Genomic DNA, 18285 nt, shown 5'->3' with positions numbered 1-18285 from the left:
TATTATTTGTTTCAAAAGTTGGAAATTGTGAATGAAAACATTTGACCTAACAGCTGATGCGATTTGGACGCTCTAGCCGTACTGTCAGATTCCTTAGGAACCGTTGCTATATACACTTGCTGCAGGTTCGCTGTAGTTAGCCGACCAGCTAACTTTGTCTTGATATGGATAAATTAGATAAAAAGAAAGTCCCTGACAGATTTACATCAGATACATCGTTTACTAAAGACTTGAGACCGTATTCATCCACTTCAGTGTCAACAGAAGAGCCGAAGGATGAAGAAAAATCACTGGAAGGCAGCTGCTCCGCTTCTGCTTCGTCTGTGCCGACCAATGAACATCACGATAAACAAATTCCCCAACTTTTTATCCTTCACAATATAATCGTTGAAAGGTCAGACACGAATTTATGCAAATTCTCCAACTGTGTAAACAAATAGCACTTATTTTTTGCGATATATATTTTTTAAATCAGATATGAAGGTGATAAGTGGGGAGATGCGTTTCATGGAGACGGTGTCGCTTACTTTCAAGGTGGTCACGTATACAAGGTAACGTTAACTGATTATACACGTCACTGTTGTGGGTTACAGGGTTTTATCATTAAATGGTTTTCTAACATTTTGCATTCATCAGGGTAGTTTTTCACATGGGTTAATGCACGGTCGTGGTGAATATATCTGGCCTGACGGCTTGAAGTATCAGGTATGTAAAGAGTTCACAGGGTGCAGTTGTTTAATAAGTCACATGAAGTTTGATATTAGTCAGTATTGCATGGCACTGACATCAGTCACATAACACCTCAGTGTTTTTATTTCAGGTAAATATTTACACATGCATAACTAGAAATTAAATAGCAAAATTAAAACCTAGTTAGCAGACAACTCCGCACCAAATTGGATTGGCACAAAAAACGGATTGGCACCAAAGTCAGCCCGGAGTCTTCTGCTGTCTGAAACTGAAAATCTAATGGATGTCATAGTTATAATGAGGAATATATTGGTTTATTGTAAATGCTAATGGTCTCTATTAGTAATATGTTGGGTTCTGTTGGTTGGATATTTAAACCTACTAGAATAATAACCAAAACATGCTACATAGAGAATTTTGTAATGATTTTAAAGCTAATGGTATTAGTAATATAAACCATTAATATTTGTGTTTTTCCTTTCTTGACTGTTGCATTTGGCAGGGCGATTTCAAATCAAATGTTCTTATGGGACATGGGACTTATACCTGGCCAAATGGCAGCATCTATGAAGGTGAGGTACACAATGGTGTCCGCCATGGTGTTGGGACCTACAAGTGTGCTAAAACCAATACTGTGTACAAAGGTCAGTGGTGTCTGGGCAAAAGACAAGGAAAGGTATGTCCACACACTTATTCAGTCTCAACATCTTTCATTCATTATGAATGAGTACATATATTGAATGGTGTCCTGTGGTGGTCACAGGGGATAATGTACTATAACCAAGCAGCCACATCGTGGTACAAAGGAGACTGGTTAAACAACTGCAGAGACGGCTGGGGAGTACGGTGGTGTGTGATATTATAACAAAGTTCTTATTTTAATAATTAAAGCATTGTTTAATTTTCAAATGGCAAACTAAACAAGGGTATGTGTTTCACTTAAGTTACCCATCTGGAAATTTGTATGAAGGACAATGGGTTAACAATATGCAACATGGAGAAGGAGTTATGAAATGGATTAGGTTGGATCAGCAGTACAGTGGACAATGGTTAAAAGGCATCCAGGTCTGTAAATTACTAACTTTCATTAGCTTACCACTATGTTAACATTAAAAAATTTTACCAATTTATTATTTTAAACGTTTTTTCTTTTTTCTGTTCTTTTCTATTTCCCCTACCCCAATACCATCCCTACTTGTAAACATATCTTTATATGCTGTGCTCTTTGTTAGCTCTGAAAGCTCCCTCATAAGTCGCTTTGGATAAAAGCATCTGCTAAATGAATAATTGTACTGTAAATCTTATTGTTTTATTTTAGGATGGAAAAGGGACACACACATGGTTTCGTAAAAGAGTTCCTTGCTCACAGTACCCATGTATGAACGAGTACAGCGGGGAATTTGTTCAGGGAATGCGCCATGGTAAAGGAAAGTTCTTATATGCCAGTGGAGCTGTTTATAATGGAGAATGGGAACACGACCAAAAGAATGGACAGGTACATCACCTTCCAACTGCTCTTTAGATGTCAGATGCTGTGTTATTCCATGATAACACTGCAGATGGTGTTTTGCAGGGAAAGTATGTTTTTGAAGGTGGATGCATATACGAAGGAGAGTTTATTAAGGACTGCATGGCTGAATTTCCTGCTTTCACCCCTGGCCTGAGTGCCCCTTGCACCCCTTACCCAGACAACAGTAAATAATAAATCTATATTTGTTACTGAAAATAAAATGAATTTGAAGTAGAAGCCTGATCATCCAGTCCTGTCAATCATTATTTTAAGTATATACAGGCAGCCCTTTCAAAATCCCTATTCTTTCCTCTCTGTTCGTTAGATGATTTACCCAAGAGATTTATACAGTCAAGAAAGATTTCCTCACTGCTTGGATCCGACATGGCTTTAAACATCCAGGCCCTGTTAAACAGACTCCCTGAGGCTCGCAGGGACCAAGAGTTCAAACAGGTATGCTAATTTTAGTTAAATCCCGATTTAGAGGCAAATTTGTGCTGCTTTGTAAATAAATACCTTTATACCCTTACGTCTGTGTAGGTAGAATTTGCCGTATTAAGACACATTGGTTTGCTGAGGGAAATTTATAGCTTTTACAGCAACCTTGGACATCAGCAGACTCCAGACAAAACATTTCCTCTTACCCACCTTCAGTTCTCACGCTTACTCAAGGACTGTAAAGTTCACCAGCATGGGATGACCCTTGCACAAATAGATTGCCTCATCAATGGTAACATCTTTGTGTTCTGCAAAACCAGTCCCTGTATGTTTTCCTATCACAAACTATAAAACACATAATTGTTTTTTAAACACAGAATATCTTCAGCCAGACGGGGTTTGTTCTCTTTCTACCACTATTTTGCCGAGAGAGTATGTCAGCTATTTGATCATTGCAGCATATCACATCTACTGCAAAGACATTGAGTACGTATTATTTTCGTGACTGTAGTTTTAGCATTTAATAAGAGTTGCTGTTTGGTCACAATACAATTCTCTGTTTCAGGTCATTTAATAATCTACTGGCCACATGTTTTTCAAAGCTCATGAAGCAGAACATCATTCCCAATGCAAAGAATGTGAAAGGTACAGACCATAGTCACACAATCTTTGTCTGTGAAGGTTCCCTTAAATCAGGGATGGGCAACTTCAGTCCTGGAGGGCCAGTGTCCTGCAGAGTTTAGCTCCAAGCATAATTAAAAACACCTGAAGCAGCCAATTAAGGTCTTACTAGGAATACTAGAATCTTTTAGGCAGGTGTGCTGAGGCAAGTTGGAGCTAAACTATGCAGGACACTGGCCCTCCAGGACCAAAGTTGCCCGTCCCTGACTTAAATGTTCTCTTGATACAGACACAGCTTCTGTTAAAGTTGCCATGAAACGGAAGTGGTAATTGCATTTTTCCCCGTGGGATATCAGAGTGAAACGACTTCTGAAATGAAACAAGGCACGGCTGGATTTGAATTTGTCCATTGAGATCTGATTGAATCATCTGAAGTTGGGTAGTGTTGCTGCTAACCGCTAATCGCTGCGATGTTCTCCCGGATACCATACCATATGACTGGAATTAAAGAGAGATCATTTTGAGGAGGGGAGGGGATTTGCGTTTTTGAGTAAAGATTATGAGGGCAAATAAATTTTTTAAAATATTTTCATGGTGACTTTAAAAGAATAGTTCATCTAAATATATATTTTTTCATAATTTACTCACCGTCGTGCTAACCCAGATGTATTTGACTTCCTTTTCTCAGTTAAACGACAACAAATATTTTTGTATTACAATGTTTATAAATTATCTTCTTATACAGGGAATAACATGGCGAAGCTTAAAAAACCTTAAACCAGAGCAGTTTCAATAAACATACTGTTTTTAATCTCTTGTTAATGTGATGTCACACTGACAAAGCCCCATCCACGGCCTCTGACTGGTTCACTTTACCAAAAAGCTTTTCTTTTCTAAATGTGCTTGTAAGCACGTTGTAGCTAAAGATACTATTGTCCCAGACTGTATTCACAGGAATCAGATCTATTATTAACCAAAAGAAGTAGCTCATTTGCATTTAAAGGTACACACAGGAAAACAGCACTTTTTTGGTCCCGCACAAATAGGGGAATTTTGGACATGCTGTAACAAATGATCTGTGCGGTATTTTGAGCTGAAACTTCACAGACACGAAAATAAAAAGAATTTTCAATTTTTAGTCAATCTTCAATTGTTTGTTTGTTTATTGTATTTCTGCCAGAGGCCTAATTCTGCTGAATTCTTACTTTAGGGTCTTTGTTCGGTAATTCGGTCTATCCTGTGGTTGCTTGTAACTACCAAAAAAGATGCTGGGACATTTATCAGGCACTATGTAAAGCCAATTCAGCCAACACTGACAAAACCCTGACTGTAAGGCAGCTTATTTTGATGCTCAAGGTAACATTCATCTTACTCAAACCTATAACAAGGTCACTATATTAACAAGTAATTATTAAAAATGATATATGCAGTGACATCCAAGTAGATATGGATTGAAAATCTAAATTGTGATACTTTTGGTGTGTTCAAGAATGTGTATAATTTGTCACTACACAACTTCTACCTAAAAAGGACATAGAAAAATAGTAATAATCAAATAATAATTCTAATATAATTTTTTATTATTTGATAAATGAAGTTTTATGGAGGAGCATGGTCATGTAATCCAACCAATCAGCACAGAGGTCTCTTTATTGCCATCCCTCACCTCTGTACTGTCTGCTGGTATATCTATCCCAGTTTAAGAGGGGCGGAGTACTCTGGGTTCCGGCTATTATCCCAAACTCGGAGCCCTACCCTCAGACAGCACACCAAATATGCTTTATTTCTTATTTGATTGCGTTAATATAAACTTGTGAAATAAAAAATAAATTGTTTACTGGTTTTTCTTTTTGGATCCAACTGTAATTTGCATAAATATCATTGTGTTCACAGGACCTCTGTCTATATGATAATGAACTGACTGCATCTAAAGTACTGGAAATAGTCTCTGTGGAAAATCCTGCTGTTTATGATGGAACCCACAGCAACCTGGAATTGGAGGTCAGTAGCTTAACTGCTATACATTTGGAAAAAATATATATTTTTGGTTCGTTTGGCTGTAAATTGATACAATGGGTCATTTTGGTTGTAGATGACTTTTCTGGAGTTCTTCGAGGCTCTGCTGGGTTGTGCTGAAGTTAAATGCAAGAGTATCCAAACCACTGAGTGGCAGACTAACACCGATCACCAATACGACACGGTGCAGAATATTACAATTTTATCCAAATCATGCAACACCATGGACATGTCAGCACTTGGTTTAAAAGGTATTTCACAAATGTTATTCACGATTCATTTTGATAGAGAAGTGAAGGCATTCACCTTTACATATAGTCCACTAGTCAACCCCTCCTTTATCCTAATAGTGGCTTTATACTCTCAGAGGCTGCTGAAGGCACAGGAAGTGAAGCAGATCTTGAAGGCCGTATAAAGAAAACACAGCAATTCTTTACTCAGACCTTCTTTCCTGCATATAAACATAGTATGAAGGTGAAGGAGCTGGTGAAAGAGAGACTCAAGCTTACAGAAAAAAGTTGAATTTCTCTTGCAGAGGTAAAAGCAAGGTATAAAATAATAGGACAAGTGTGAGGCTGAGGAAATAAAATCGAGGAAGATGGAGACAGAGGCAGCATTCCAGACAATGATCTCAGTCGCTCACCACCTCCTCTCCTATGACCTCCACAAAATCTGTCATTTTGTAATATGCCAGAAAAATAAAGCATTAATTGCACACGAGATTTTGCATTCTTGTATGATTTAATTGGTTTTTACCAAACAAAACGTTGACTTATTTAAAAGCTTTTAAAAGATACAATATTTTCTCAGAACAAACCTGCATAGATATATAACTGGATCTAAATGTCCTCATTATAAAGTACAAAAAATTGTGTCAAAACACTGAATAAGTAAGTATCAAACTAATCTAATTTACTTATAACATGAATAAAATTCACTCTGGGACAATGAATATGGATGTGCTCTTATTTGTGTGTGGGAGGCGTGAATGTCATCAGGTCACGTTCACAAACTGACTGTCTCACTCTGTCCCTCTTCTCTGGGGTGAACAGCAACAGATTGTCCAACATCTGAGAATAAAGAGAGACAACCAACCTGTCAGAGTAAACAACACAAGTGTGATTTGTTTTAAAGATTTTGACATTAAGGGTACAACAAGGTTTCCATGGGTTATAAAAACCTGAAAATACAGACCTATAAATGACAGAAATTAATAATCTAAATATTTTAAGAGATCATTTATATTTGAGTGTATTTAGAGAAGTGGTTCTCAAACTGGTGCCCCAGTTTTATGACATTTAATAAAATACATTAATTTATCATGAATTCTGTGTAATTAAACCTAAAAGAAATAAGGCTACTTACGAACAGCACTACTTTTTAAATTAAACAAAACATTAAAGGGACACTCCACTTTTTTTCCCCGAAAAATATGCTCATTTTCCAGCTCCCCTAGAGTTAAACATTTGATTCTTAGGGGTTGTGTAGACCAAAACTTTTACGCCCGCGGCCGGCGCATGTTTTCAATTGTTTCCAATGGAAGCTCGGCGTTTTTCAAATAAGCCAGCAGCTAGCGGGTTTTTTCCGCGCTGAAAACCGGCGCTCGGCGGTTGTTCCGCGCTCGCCGCTGAGCATCGAGAGTTGAAAGAGATTCAACTTTGGGAGAAAAGCTCCGCTCGTCAATGTGAAGTATCACAGCTACCAAAGCGCTCAGCTGAAGAAAGCTGGCACTCAGCTGAAAAACAGCTGGCATTCGGCGTCCTCAAGGCGTTTTCAGCCGCGTTTAAAAGTTTTGGTGTGTCCAGCCCCTTACCGTTTTGGAATCCATTCAGCTGATTTCGGGGTCTGGTGCTAGCAGCTTTACCGTAGCTTAGCACAATCCATTGAATCTGATTAGACCATTAGCATTGCGGTAAAAATATCCAAGGAGTTTCGATATTTTTCCTATTTAAAACTTGACTCTTGTAATTACATTGTGTACTAAGACTGACAGAAAATTTAAAGCTGCGATTATCCTGGCAGATATGACTAGGAAGTATACTCTCAGACTGGCATAATAATCAATGACTTTGCTGATGTAACATGGCTGCAGCAGGCAAAGTGATATTACGCACTGCCCGAAAATAGTCCCCTGCTATTAAAAGTAACCAAGGGGACTATTTTCGGGCAGTGCGTAATATCACTATGCCTGCTGCAGCCATGTTAAATCAGCTAAGTAATTTTTAGCGCGATGCTAATGGTCTAATCAGATTCAATAGATTATGATAAGCTATGCTAAGCTATGATCTCCAGACACAGAGATCAGCTGAATCGATTTAAAAACAGTAAGAATCAAATTAGCATATTTAAAAAAAAAGTGGAATGTCCCTTTAAATTATACAATGTTAAAGGGGCCATGGCACAAGACTTTTTTAAGATGTCAAATAAATCTTTGGTGTCCCCAGAGCACGTATGTGAAGTTTTAGCTCAAAATACCATATAAATAATTTATTATAGCATGTTAAAATTGCCACTTTATAGGTGTGTTCAAAAATGTGCTGTTTTGGGTGTGTCCTTTAAAATGCAAAATGAGCTGATGAATTTCTTACACTGATCACAATGATGGTGGTTTGTTGCAATTAAAACTCAATTGTGCTCTTCTCTGCACTAAATGGCAGTGCTGTGGTTGGATAGTGCAGATTAAGGGGTGGTATTATTATAATAAGAGCTCCTTATGACATCATAAGGAGAGCCAAATTTCAACGACCTATTTTTTCATGTGCTTGTAGAGAATGGTTTACCAAAACTAAGTTACTGGGTTGATGTTTTTAAAATTTTCTAGGATGATAGAAGCACTGGGGACCCAATCATAGCACTTAAACATGGAAAAAGTCAGATTTTCATGCCATGGCCCCTTTAAGTCTGTTTTGTCGTCATAAATTTTCTTTGGGGGGACGCGAAGGAATACACCGTGCACAAGGGGGGGCGCATGCTGACAAACTTTGAGAACCACTGATTTAGAGGACAGTCTATCTAGTACAGTGGTTCCCAAACTTTTTCAGCATGCGGCCCCCCTTGTGTACGGTGCATTCCTTCGCGGCACCCCAAAGAAAATTTGTGACAAAAAACTGTTCTAAAACTCAACATTTTAATTTAAAAAAACCCATTAAATTATACAAAAAAGTAGTCATTTGGTTAGTAGCCTTATTTTTTTGGTTTAATTACACAGAATTCATGATAAATTAATGTATTTCATAAAATGTCATAAAACTAGGGCCCCCCCTAGGGCACCATCTCATGGCCCCCAGTTTGAAAACCACTGATCTAGTACATAGTGAATAAATTAAAGTGTCATAGAATTTCACTGGAGAAAAACCATGGGAACCTTGTTAGATAAAGAGGGAAATAACAGTTCAAAAAAGAAATAAAAGAAAATCCACCTGATCAGTCTGGGGTGTGAAAAGCATCCTTGGAAGTGCTGAGACAGGAGTGCAAGAGAGAATATGTGAGTGCCCATGTGCTCCCAAAAACCATTACCACATGTGAACATTAAATACATCATGATTTAGTGTGTGAGAGTTGTGAATTACCCGTAGGCATTTCCAAAATATCCAGAGTGCGCTCTTCTAGCTGAGCCGCTGGGCTCTCCATCTCGGCATCCACTGCTCCGAGAGAGAATCTCTCTTCTACAAGTGTCGGCACTGGAGAGATGCTGTATCTCACTGTTGGCTGCAGGTAACGCTCAAAGTCCAAATCAGCAACACACTTGGAAATATAAAAAAATTAAACAAATAAAGCTTGCCATCACTCTATTAAATATGAATTTAATATATAAAAAGTTTGGATTTGGTAGATAATCACCTCAGAATCCTGATTTCCAGTCATTTCAACATCCGTACTAGTTGGAGAGCTGTATAGACAGAGCAAAGAGTTTAAAAACCATCAACTAGCAAAATCCTGTCACAATGGTATCATATAGCAAAGCTTACCTATCATTACTGAGATCTTTGCTTGGTGTGAAAGGCGTCAGGACTGGGGAGGCGGGGCCACAAATGCTTGCAACTTCACCATCCACATCTTCAGACCCCAAACAGGCATCTGCTTCAACTGGGACACGTGAACCCGCTTCAGAGATCATTTTCTCCTCTGTATTCTCTTGGGGTGATGGACTACACACCATAGACTCTTCAATGCTTTCCTCAAGCCGAGGACATGGTTCTGAAGATGCAACAGGAAGCTGTGTTTCTGATTGGCTGGGGGAGTCATGTGATCGTTCTGCTGGACTTTTGGCTGGTTCAATGCTGACATCTGGTCGGATGCGAGGGGTACAGGTAGGGCTTAAATCGAACCGAGGTTGGTTGTTGGAACAGTGCTCCGTGTCTGGTGAAGTTTGGTTGTGCTCAGGGCTGATCTGTGGGGCTTTGGGTGACTGTGGCTCGGCATGTTGAGGAGTGGAGACGGGTAATACGTCAGGTTGATGGTTTCGAGGTGTGGTAGGCATGCAGGGAAGAGGCGAGGCACGAGAAGCTGCATTGGATCTGCACTGCCTGCTTGGAGTAGTAAACTTGGAACACTGAGGTGAATTGACCGCACTGATTCGAGACGATCGTCTAACCACACCTGAAAATAAGAATGTTAACTATTAAAAAAAAGAAAAGAAGAGTCCATAACATCAAATGTAAAAATATTTACAACTTGTGGAGGCGCACAAAGTTTTCTGTAAAATTTGATTCTTTTTTATCAATTTACTGCAAAGTATATGGGTAGATGACTTCCTTAACAAATCATCTTTTTATAAATTGCAAGTGTTAGTAAATATACTTCATTCATACCAGATGGCTTGACTGGACTTTCCACCTGAAAGAAGCCTCCATGAAACACCACAGTCTGTAAAGGGATTGTGTTGGCAGGGTCCAAGCTCGGGGTTTCCTGGTTGCGCTCTGAGGTCTCGGTGGCTTTCTGTTCTGCTGCCTGCTTGGCTTTCATGGCAGCCTTTATAGCAGCTAGTCGACCTTTAGCTGCGGCACTGGCACCTCCACCCGTGGCAGTCTTCCCCCCTGGAATAGGAGGCTTCTGAAGACACAACATCACACAGAAAGACTTATCAGCTGATCATAGAGCATCTTTACCAAGAGAGACATCTGACCCACATGTAGTTTGGACAGTTAGCCCCATTCCAAAAACCAGGGGCGTAGTTTCTAGGGGTGATGGGTGGTAAATGGTAAAAATGACCAATTACAACTCCCTACCCAATATTTTAATAATAAAACATGTACTGTTGACACTTTAGCCCCCCAATGTTCAAACCAAATCTACACCTCATTGTGCCACTCCATTTAGCCTCACCCAAAAAAACCTCACACCACTGGTTAAGCCAGATTTTTTATATAGTAGTATCTATGATCAAAAATACAGTTTACCTAAAAAATGCAACAACAAATGTATATTGCTGATATCTTACTTTGATGACCACTCTTTTTCTGGGAGCAGGTTTGGCTTCCTCCTTCCAGTCTCTTGCTTCTGCCTCTTTTAAGGCATTGAATTTCTTGGTAACATCTTCAACCTACAAAATAAAAGTATTTAGAGAAATCCAAAAGATATATTGGCACATTTTTGCATTCAATCCACTTCACCTGATAGTAAACCATGTCCCAGAATCCCTGCAAGTCAGTACAAGTGGTTATTTTCTCTCCACGGCCCAAGTCGCAGTCATCCACCAGCCCGCTGAACTGGCCGAAGCGCTCCTTCATAAGTAATCTGGCCTGACCCACAGCGGTACGCATCAGATCTCTGGCTGCAGGAGTAAAGAGAAATACACTTTAGTGTATGGACGAGATTGTTGGCTTGCTGAATTCTTTGTTTGAGGGCGAACACTTACTCTCCTCTGGAATAGAAGTATCATCGAAACGTGACTGCCACAATTCAGATAGGACAGTCAAACGCTCCGTCTCACTGACCATCGCTGCCCTAAAAATACAGATTACAAATAAAACCCAGAACATTAGTTGTGAATAGTTACGGATGAAGAATTTTTCATATTTTTGATTATACTTAAAATACATCATAATATTTTTGTTACTGCTTGCCCTCAGGACATCAAAGATCAACATTAATTATTTTCCGAGCCAATAAAGCAAATACAGTGAACAAAAAAGTTATTTTTCCCACTATCTGACATCATCGGATTGTTTAAAAATAGCTGGTAATGAGGGCAGATTATATCCTGGGAATTAGGGCTGCATAGCGATTAATCGTTTGAAGAATAAAAGTTTTTGTTTACATCATATATGTGTGTGTACTGTGTATAATATTTATGTATAAATAAATATGCACACATGCATGTATAATTTTAAGAAAAAAATTTTTATAGATTAAATATTTATATATAATATAAATTATATATAAATATAAACATTTATATACACATGTAAATATGCCTTAAATACCTACATGCAAGTGTATTTATTTATGCATAATTATTATACACAGTACACACACATATATGATGTAAACAAAAACTTTTATTCTGAAAACGATTAATCGCGATTAATCGTTATTCAGCCCTACTGGGAATCAAAAGGAATGTAAAAACATCATAACTCATGCTGTGTGAATGTTTTGAATCAGTTGACAATAACAACAGAATTGTAGTTTGTTTGCTCTGCATTTTGTAGGATTTCATGACATATGGATTTGAAAGTTAAAAGCAAAACTATGGGTATACAGTACATGGGTATCAGAAGATTTTATTGTAAGCTACCCAATATCGGATGGGCACAGACATTTTGTATCAGTGCATCCATAATTATTACCTGTAGTCAATAGTTTCAGGCAAAACACTTTATATGGGGGCATGCACACCAAAGCTTTTACACCGCCGTATGTTTTCAATGGTTTCCAATGGAAGCTCGCCGGTTTTCAAAAAAGCCAGCATTCTGCGCCAAAAGTTGAAAAATATTCAACTTTCGGTGAAATGCTCAGCTCGTCAATGTCAGTTCTTACACAGCCATCCAATCACAGTCGATGAGGGGCAGGATAAACATCACAACCACCAACCAGCTCATTGTTTGAAAAAAAAAACAGGGTTCCCACACCTTAGTTAACTTCAAATTCAAGGACTTTCCAGGTCCAATACCCTCAAATTCAAGGACTAAATGTGGGAGCAAGGTTACATCGTGTTAGCTTTTAAGATACATTGCTACTTTCCCTTTTGAGGGAATTCGCGCTGCATCACTGCAGTGACACTTTGGGGACACCTCCTGGGGTAAGTGCGTCTGAATGTGTATATCAAATTCAACCAATGGTGTAGCTTAACGACAAAGACAGGGTGACGCGGGAGCCAGTAAGTATATCGCTATCTGAAATATTGCCAAAGATGGCGTTACAGGGATGCAGGGAGTATGGTAAGGGAGAGACAGCATCTGGTTCCCTTCTCACAGTTACATACATAACCTGAGACATTTTCATGTTTCAAACATGAACTATGCAAAAAAGCATTTTGGTATAAATCAACATTTACATACAGAAGATATATGCATTTAAAGGGAACATTGAGCACATGTGCTTAAAAAGTCTAGAATTTTTATGATATTATCCTACACCACACAGGGAACAATATGGAAAGCATTTTCAGTGACCTGTATCTATGTATGTATAATATATATAAATAAATATATATATATATAAATAAAAATATATATATAAATAAAAAAAATATATATAAATATATATATATATATATATATAAATAAATAAATAAATAAATATATATAAATAAATATATAAATATATAAATAAATAAATAAATAAATATATATATATATATTATATATATTCAAAAACTTCTCAGGGCCTTGAATTTTTCCCCCAGATTCATATACATTTAAGGATTTCAAGGACCAGTGGGAACCCTGAGAAAGCTGGCAGTTGGCCCCGCCCTGCCGTTTTCAGCCGTGTTTAAAATATTCAGAATATATTCATGAACTAATATTAATTCTTGTAGAGCCTTTATCTGCCTTTCCCTGTATCCCAAAGTCACAGCATCTTTTTTTTTTTGCATCACCAAGAACCATTGTTTCAACTAAAAATCTTCTTTACTGTTCGTTCTACAGTCACATCTTGGATGGTTTCATGGTTTATTCATGGTGAATAAATTATTAGGTAATTTTTAGGACAATTGAGTAAATTATCACTTCAATACAACAATAACACAAATATATACAGATAAATATACTGCTAAAACATCTTACCAATACTGTAAAAAACATCATCCAAATTAGCCTGTCTTACCTGAAATAGGCAACATCATGTTGAGGCTCTACAGGGACTGATGGAGGTAATGGCATAGCAGAGTTTGATGGCTGAGGGGTAGATGGGGCAGGAGGAGTGGAGGATACTGAGGGAAGGGTGGAGGGATAATCTGGAGGAGGGGTTGATAAAGAAGGCGGAGAGGAAGAGACAGTAGGAGCGGGCGGAACAACTTTTGGAGGAGAGGGGAAGGTGGTCTCCGTGCTAGGATCAGATAAAAAGCTAAAAAAGAGAGAGAGAGAGAAAGACAATAGTATTAGTAAAGTATACTAATTCAAGAAATATAGACTAAGACCACATCCATGATCAAGGATGTACAAAACAAAACAAACAGAAAAACTACTATATTATACACCATGGTACTACCTTAAATACTATATTTAGTATAAATAGAATATTTTATTTTTGTTCCATCGCTTGTCATGTTATATGAAAAACAGAAAACTTGAAGCAATAATATAAAGCAGACTGAAGAATAGAAGGCTTTAATACACACAATAAAATAAATCATCAACAGGACAGTCAGTTATTTTTTTTAGAAATGATCATAAGGTACCTTGGTGAGAGGAAAGCACTGGCTGAACGCGGCGAGAGAGGTTCAGGCTGGAAGGACCTCAGCCCATCAGGAGCCTGGAACACAAATCCCTGAGGGGCAAATGAGGAGGGAGCAGCTTTGGGTTTCTCCTCTTCTTTAGGAGCGCCAGAATCAACTGCAGTGTCCTTTTTCTCAGCAGGCTAAAATTATTTAAGTACAAAATCTTATTTCATAATTGCAACCAATTCATAGAAAACTAACAAGAATAAACAAAGACAAGTGCCTCACCTTATTTTCAGCATTTGTTTTAGTGTCACCTGTGTAAGATAAAGTGATTATCTGATTAATAACACATTTACACATCATACGTCAGCATATATACAAAATAAAAAATGTTAGTTAAATAAAACAAATGTAATGTTATTACCTTGTGCAGCTTTATCTTTGCCTGAAGAGGGCGCTGAAGGACATTTCATGGTTGATCTTGTTTTGGGAGCTTTAGTATCTGCTGTATATCAAACAGGGGTGATGCAAGGTCACACAAGAGTCAAATCTTTCTCTCACACCAATAAGACTAAGTTAAAACGTTAATAAATAAAACTCACCAGCAACCGGATTAGTTACAGCTGCGGGTTTTGTTTTAGAAACTGACCGTGTGGTCGGAGCTCTTATAGAAGGTTCAACTGTAAAGAAAGGACAACAATAAAACACCTCATATGGTCTTAAAATTCACCCATATAGAAATGTTCAACTATTCAACAGCCCATTTATAAACTCATTTTTATAGATCAATTTGACTGAGGGTCACCTGTAGCTATTCTGCCTTTAGTAGAGGCCAGCGGTTTTGGGTTGTTCTTTGTTGGCGCTCTGCTGGGTGGTGCCATCTCCACTGTTTTAATACAACAGCAGTACAGTTTACATCAAGACAAACAGTTTAATAAGATCAATTTTTACTACTAATGATGTGACCACATGGCTATTTAAACATGAAGGACTAACCTTTCTTTGGAGCAGCTTGTCTTTCAACTGTTAGCTGTAATAAACAACAAAAGTGTAAAATAAATGTCAATTCAGGAGCTCAGATGCAAAAGCTTCTAAAAACAAACTTAAAAATAAAAATAAGAGATAACGATATTATTTGAAAGCTCTAGCCATGTATTATACGTTTACATAGCTAACAGTATTTATAGTAGCATTAAGAAAAGACAGCTATATTAAAGTGCCAGACAGATCCAATTTCGAAAATGACTTGTATTGCAGTGTGTCAAGTAGCTGTCCATTAATGTAAACGATGTGCAAAGTAGGTAAACCAAAAAGTGCACAATAAAGTTATTGGCTTTTAATTAATTCAACATTACTTTCAAGGCGGAATTTGCTAAACAATTGGCCATGAAAGATGGTTCAGTACCCACTTGTGTTTGACCTTGAATGCATTTAAACCGGTTGTTAGGAATCCTTAACAATATTAGGAAGCTTAGAAAATGGACCTGACTGGCACCTTAAAGTTTACAAGGTTATATGTGTGGCCATAGGATCGAACGTATTATCTTTATGCTCCCAATGCAGTGCTCTCCCAAAACATCTTATTCAGTCTGCCACCATGTTGATTCCAAACCGAGGCTGTGAGGGATGGACATCCAGAGCGTGTGCTTTAAACCTATTGTTTTGTATCAGGATGCTGGTCATTCAGCCATCAAAACACAGAAAATACATTGTTTTACAAGATTCAAAAGGACAAAGAACCTTAAAAAACGTGGAATGTTAAAATTAGAAGGGACATATGACCTAATTTGAGATGAGAATAGCACATAGTGTATATTATATCCTTTTTGGATATTAGCCTGTGTTAACTTATTGATAATTTCTCATGTTGCAAGCTTGTTTACTTTTCCTTTAAAATACAAATATAGTGCAACAATGCAGTATTTTATGACAACAACCAAATATACATCACCAGTTTGTGTAGATCATTTTCAAAACATGAACATTGACTTAATAACGTCTGATTGACTTGATAACAAGCTATTTACGTATTGTTAGAGGTAAAACCCCATATGAACCCCCAATGATTTGTACAAATCTTATTGTATTTAGAAACGAATCTTGCTTCTGTTGATTCCGGTCAACATGCTTTAAAAAAAAAAAAAACACCGTATCAGAGAAAAGTTTTTTATGTATTAATGCCTTGCTGTTTTTTGTAATCTGTACGAATTGAACATATGTACTAAGTTATAAGACTAGTTATAGAAAAACTGAGTTAAAGAAAAGTGAGCATGCTTACATTAGAAATTAGTGATTAGCCAACAGGCTAACAACAAACAGATTTAAATGTACACATTGTGTTGTTCTTATCTCAAAATTAGATTGTGTCCCTTCTCATTTACCAGTCCATGATTTCTAAAGATCTTTGTCCTGAGGAAAATTGTAAATTTTTCTGTATTTTCTGTCTTTTGATGGCTGAGTGACCAGCACCCCGGTACAAAACACGAAGTTTAAAGCGCACCCTCTCCATCACAGCCTCATTTGGAATCAACATGGGGGCAGGCTGAATAAAGCGTATTGAGCTACAGTAAGACTTTTGTATAAACTTTAGTTAATTTTAAATTTAAATGAAGAAACTTCACTGAAGGTACCTTTTGGTTTTGCATCATAGAACGGGTGACTCTTGTAGACTGGTTAGGCTCTGCGATCTGACATAATAGAAATCAAGAACATCTGATCAGCAACACATCTCTGAATTACAGTATGAGAATTAAGACAGACAAAAAAAACCAACTACATAACCACCTCATATTCACTCACCTTGCCTTTGACTGGTCTAGCAGAGTTTGATGGCAGATACCCAAGTGGCTGCGGTTTATACAGGCTGACCTTAAACACACCTTTCTTCTCTTTCTCCCTCTTTTCTTTCTCTTTCTGCAATGTCTTGTTCTCCTTGTAACGGGCAAGCATCTTCTTTCTCTCCTCGGCTGCAGCATTCACATCTATTGAGAACGATTGTATCTTGTTAATAAAGAAAAATAAGGCCAAGCCAAAACAAAGACATAAAAAAAAGAAGTATTCACCTTTAGCAGACTTTGTTTTGGATGCATTGTCTTGTGTAGCTATGATGCAGGATGCATCCATTGACAGCTCAATCTCAGGCAGCTGGTCGAGTTGTCTGCGCAGGTTCTGCAACTTCTCTCGGTTCTCTTTCTGAGACTGAGACCTTCGTCTGGACATCTTCAGTCTGATCATAGACACACTGCTGTCCCGCTTGTACAGGTGAGCAAAGCGAGAGTCCATCCTGCAAGAATTATCACAACAACATCATCTTAGATTACATCTGAAGATTATTTATTTATTTGTTAGAAGGTGGATATTTTGTATAAAAATAAGTAGTTATACAGGAATATGCCTCTTTTACTTTTTATGACCGTCTTTAAAATTTGTTTACTGATTAACATTAAAGTTTGTAACCTAATTGTGCGAACAGCTCTTAATCAAATAACGTTACTTTGTTTTATACGTAACATTACACTTTTATCAATAAGTAACATGTTTACAATTTGTATCACCATAACAAACCGGTTGTTGTTGTTAAGTGGTTAATGTTAAATGATCAAGGTACTGATATACCCAGTCTTTTACCCAAATGCTGAGGTTATCTGAAAATAATGTAAAATAGACCTATAACGAGACCAAACAGAGCGGTAGTGATCTCATATCAGTTGTCCTCAAAAGACAATGTATTGTACCACGTTTAATAATCAAATACACCGATTAAAAGAGATAGTCTTGTTTTCTTACCTTAATATTCGTAGGCTCCCTGCCTTCACAAAACAATATATCCAAAAATGAACTAATCTTGTCGAACCAACATACGGTAAACAAACGTTTACCTCCCTAAAAGTCTTCTTCAGCGTGCAAGATGGCGGGCAGGTTTTGAAAAGTGAAGACGGCCTTTCTGATTGGCTGCTCGCTACGCGCAGAAACTCCGTTGATTGGTTAAATTTGGATGACAACATGCGTCACTCGCGTGACGTTTTTCTTCCGATACCAATGCATCGTTTCAGACAACTCGAATTTAGGATATTTCCCACCTCAAAAACAGATTTAACGTCTGGATTAGGTATCATTTAAAGTATTTAGTAAAATTAAAACAGTAGTTACAAATGATTTAGTAACATCAAACCATTTGAAGTGTTTA

The 18285-nt window shown here is 37.6% G+C and overlaps 2 protein-coding genes across 5 annotated transcripts; one reads left to right on the top strand and one right to left on the bottom strand.

Moving 5' to 3' along the window:
* Positions 1-109: 109 nt before the first annotated feature.
* Positions 110-5893, top strand: rsph10b (radial spoke head 10 homolog B). 2 transcript variants are annotated; one of them, XM_065242557.2, is made up of 16 exons: positions 110-394; positions 476-551; positions 637-705; positions 1193-1366; positions 1454-1539; positions 1635-1755; positions 2009-2185; positions 2264-2384; positions 2526-2653; positions 2741-2930; positions 3016-3124; positions 3204-3283; positions 4470-4615; positions 5153-5260; positions 5352-5526; positions 5643-5893. In XM_065242557.2, exons 1-16 carry the CDS (start codon positions 165-167, stop codon positions 5795-5797), a joined length of 2145 nt encoding a protein of 714 aa, XP_065098629.1. In that variant the 5' UTR covers positions 110-164; the 3' UTR covers positions 5798-5893. The 2 variants fall into 2 exon arrangements, with proteins under 2 accessions (XP_065098629.1, XP_065098630.1); XM_065242558.2 differs by having other exon boundaries at positions 5626-5826.
* Positions 5894-6086: 193 nt separating this feature from the next.
* dlgap5 (discs, large (Drosophila) homolog-associated protein 5) lies at positions 6087-18139 on the bottom strand. 3 transcript variants are annotated; one of them, XM_065242554.2, is made up of 20 exons: positions 17886-18139; positions 17162-17382; positions 16899-17080; positions 16730-16786; positions 15096-15129; positions 14905-14985; positions 14702-14779; positions 14524-14601; positions 14385-14413; positions 14118-14296; positions 13544-13783; positions 11133-11221; positions 10888-11048; positions 10716-10817; positions 10087-10327; positions 9244-9874; positions 9116-9164; positions 8845-9019; positions 8695-8732; positions 6087-6345 (listed from the first exon to the last, which is right to left on the bottom strand). In XM_065242554.2, exons 1-20 carry the CDS (start codon positions 18101-18103, stop codon positions 6241-6243), a joined length of 2988 nt encoding a protein of 995 aa, XP_065098626.1. In that variant the 5' UTR covers positions 18104-18139; the 3' UTR covers positions 6087-6240. The 3 variants fall into 3 exon arrangements, with proteins under 3 accessions (XP_065098626.1, XP_065098625.1, XP_065098627.1); XM_065242553.2 differs by having other exon boundaries at positions 6088-6345; positions 14524-14604; XM_065242555.2 differs by lacking the exon at positions 8695-8732 and having other exon boundaries at positions 6092-6345; positions 14524-14604.
* Positions 18140-18285: the final 146 nt, after the last annotated feature.

The sequence above is a fragment of the Paramisgurnus dabryanus genome, chromosome 1 (genome assembly GCF_030506205.2).
Source record: "Paramisgurnus dabryanus chromosome 1, PD_genome_1.1, whole genome shotgun sequence".
Lineage (NCBI taxonomy): Eukaryota > Metazoa > Chordata > Actinopteri > Cypriniformes > Cobitidae > Paramisgurnus > Paramisgurnus dabryanus.
This window is presented reverse-complemented; position numbering and strand designations above follow the sequence as displayed.

Coding starts and splice junctions, on each gene's coding strand:
- rsph10b (XM_065242557.2), top strand. CDS start 165: ATGGATAAATTAGATAAAAAGAAAGTCCCTGACAGATTTACATCAGAT. Junction 552..636: donor AAGGTGGTCACGTATACAAG/GTAACGTTAACT, acceptor TGCATTCATCAG/GGTAGTTTTTCACATGGGTT. Junction 3,125..3,203: donor ATCTACTGCAAAGACATTGA/GTACGTATTATT, acceptor TCTCTGTTTCAG/GTCATTTAATAATCTACTGG.
- dlgap5 (XM_065242553.2), bottom strand. CDS start 18,103: ATGTTGTCATCCAAATTTAACCAATCAACGGAGTTTCTGCGCGTAGCG. Junction 15,130..16,729: donor CTATGATGCAAAACCAAAAG/GTACCTTCAGTG, acceptor TGTTTATTACAG/CTAACAGTTGAAAGACAAGC. Junction 14,297..14,384: donor AAACAAATGCTGAAAATAAG/GTGAGGCACTTG, acceptor AAATAATTTTAG/CCTGCTGAGAAAAAGGACAC.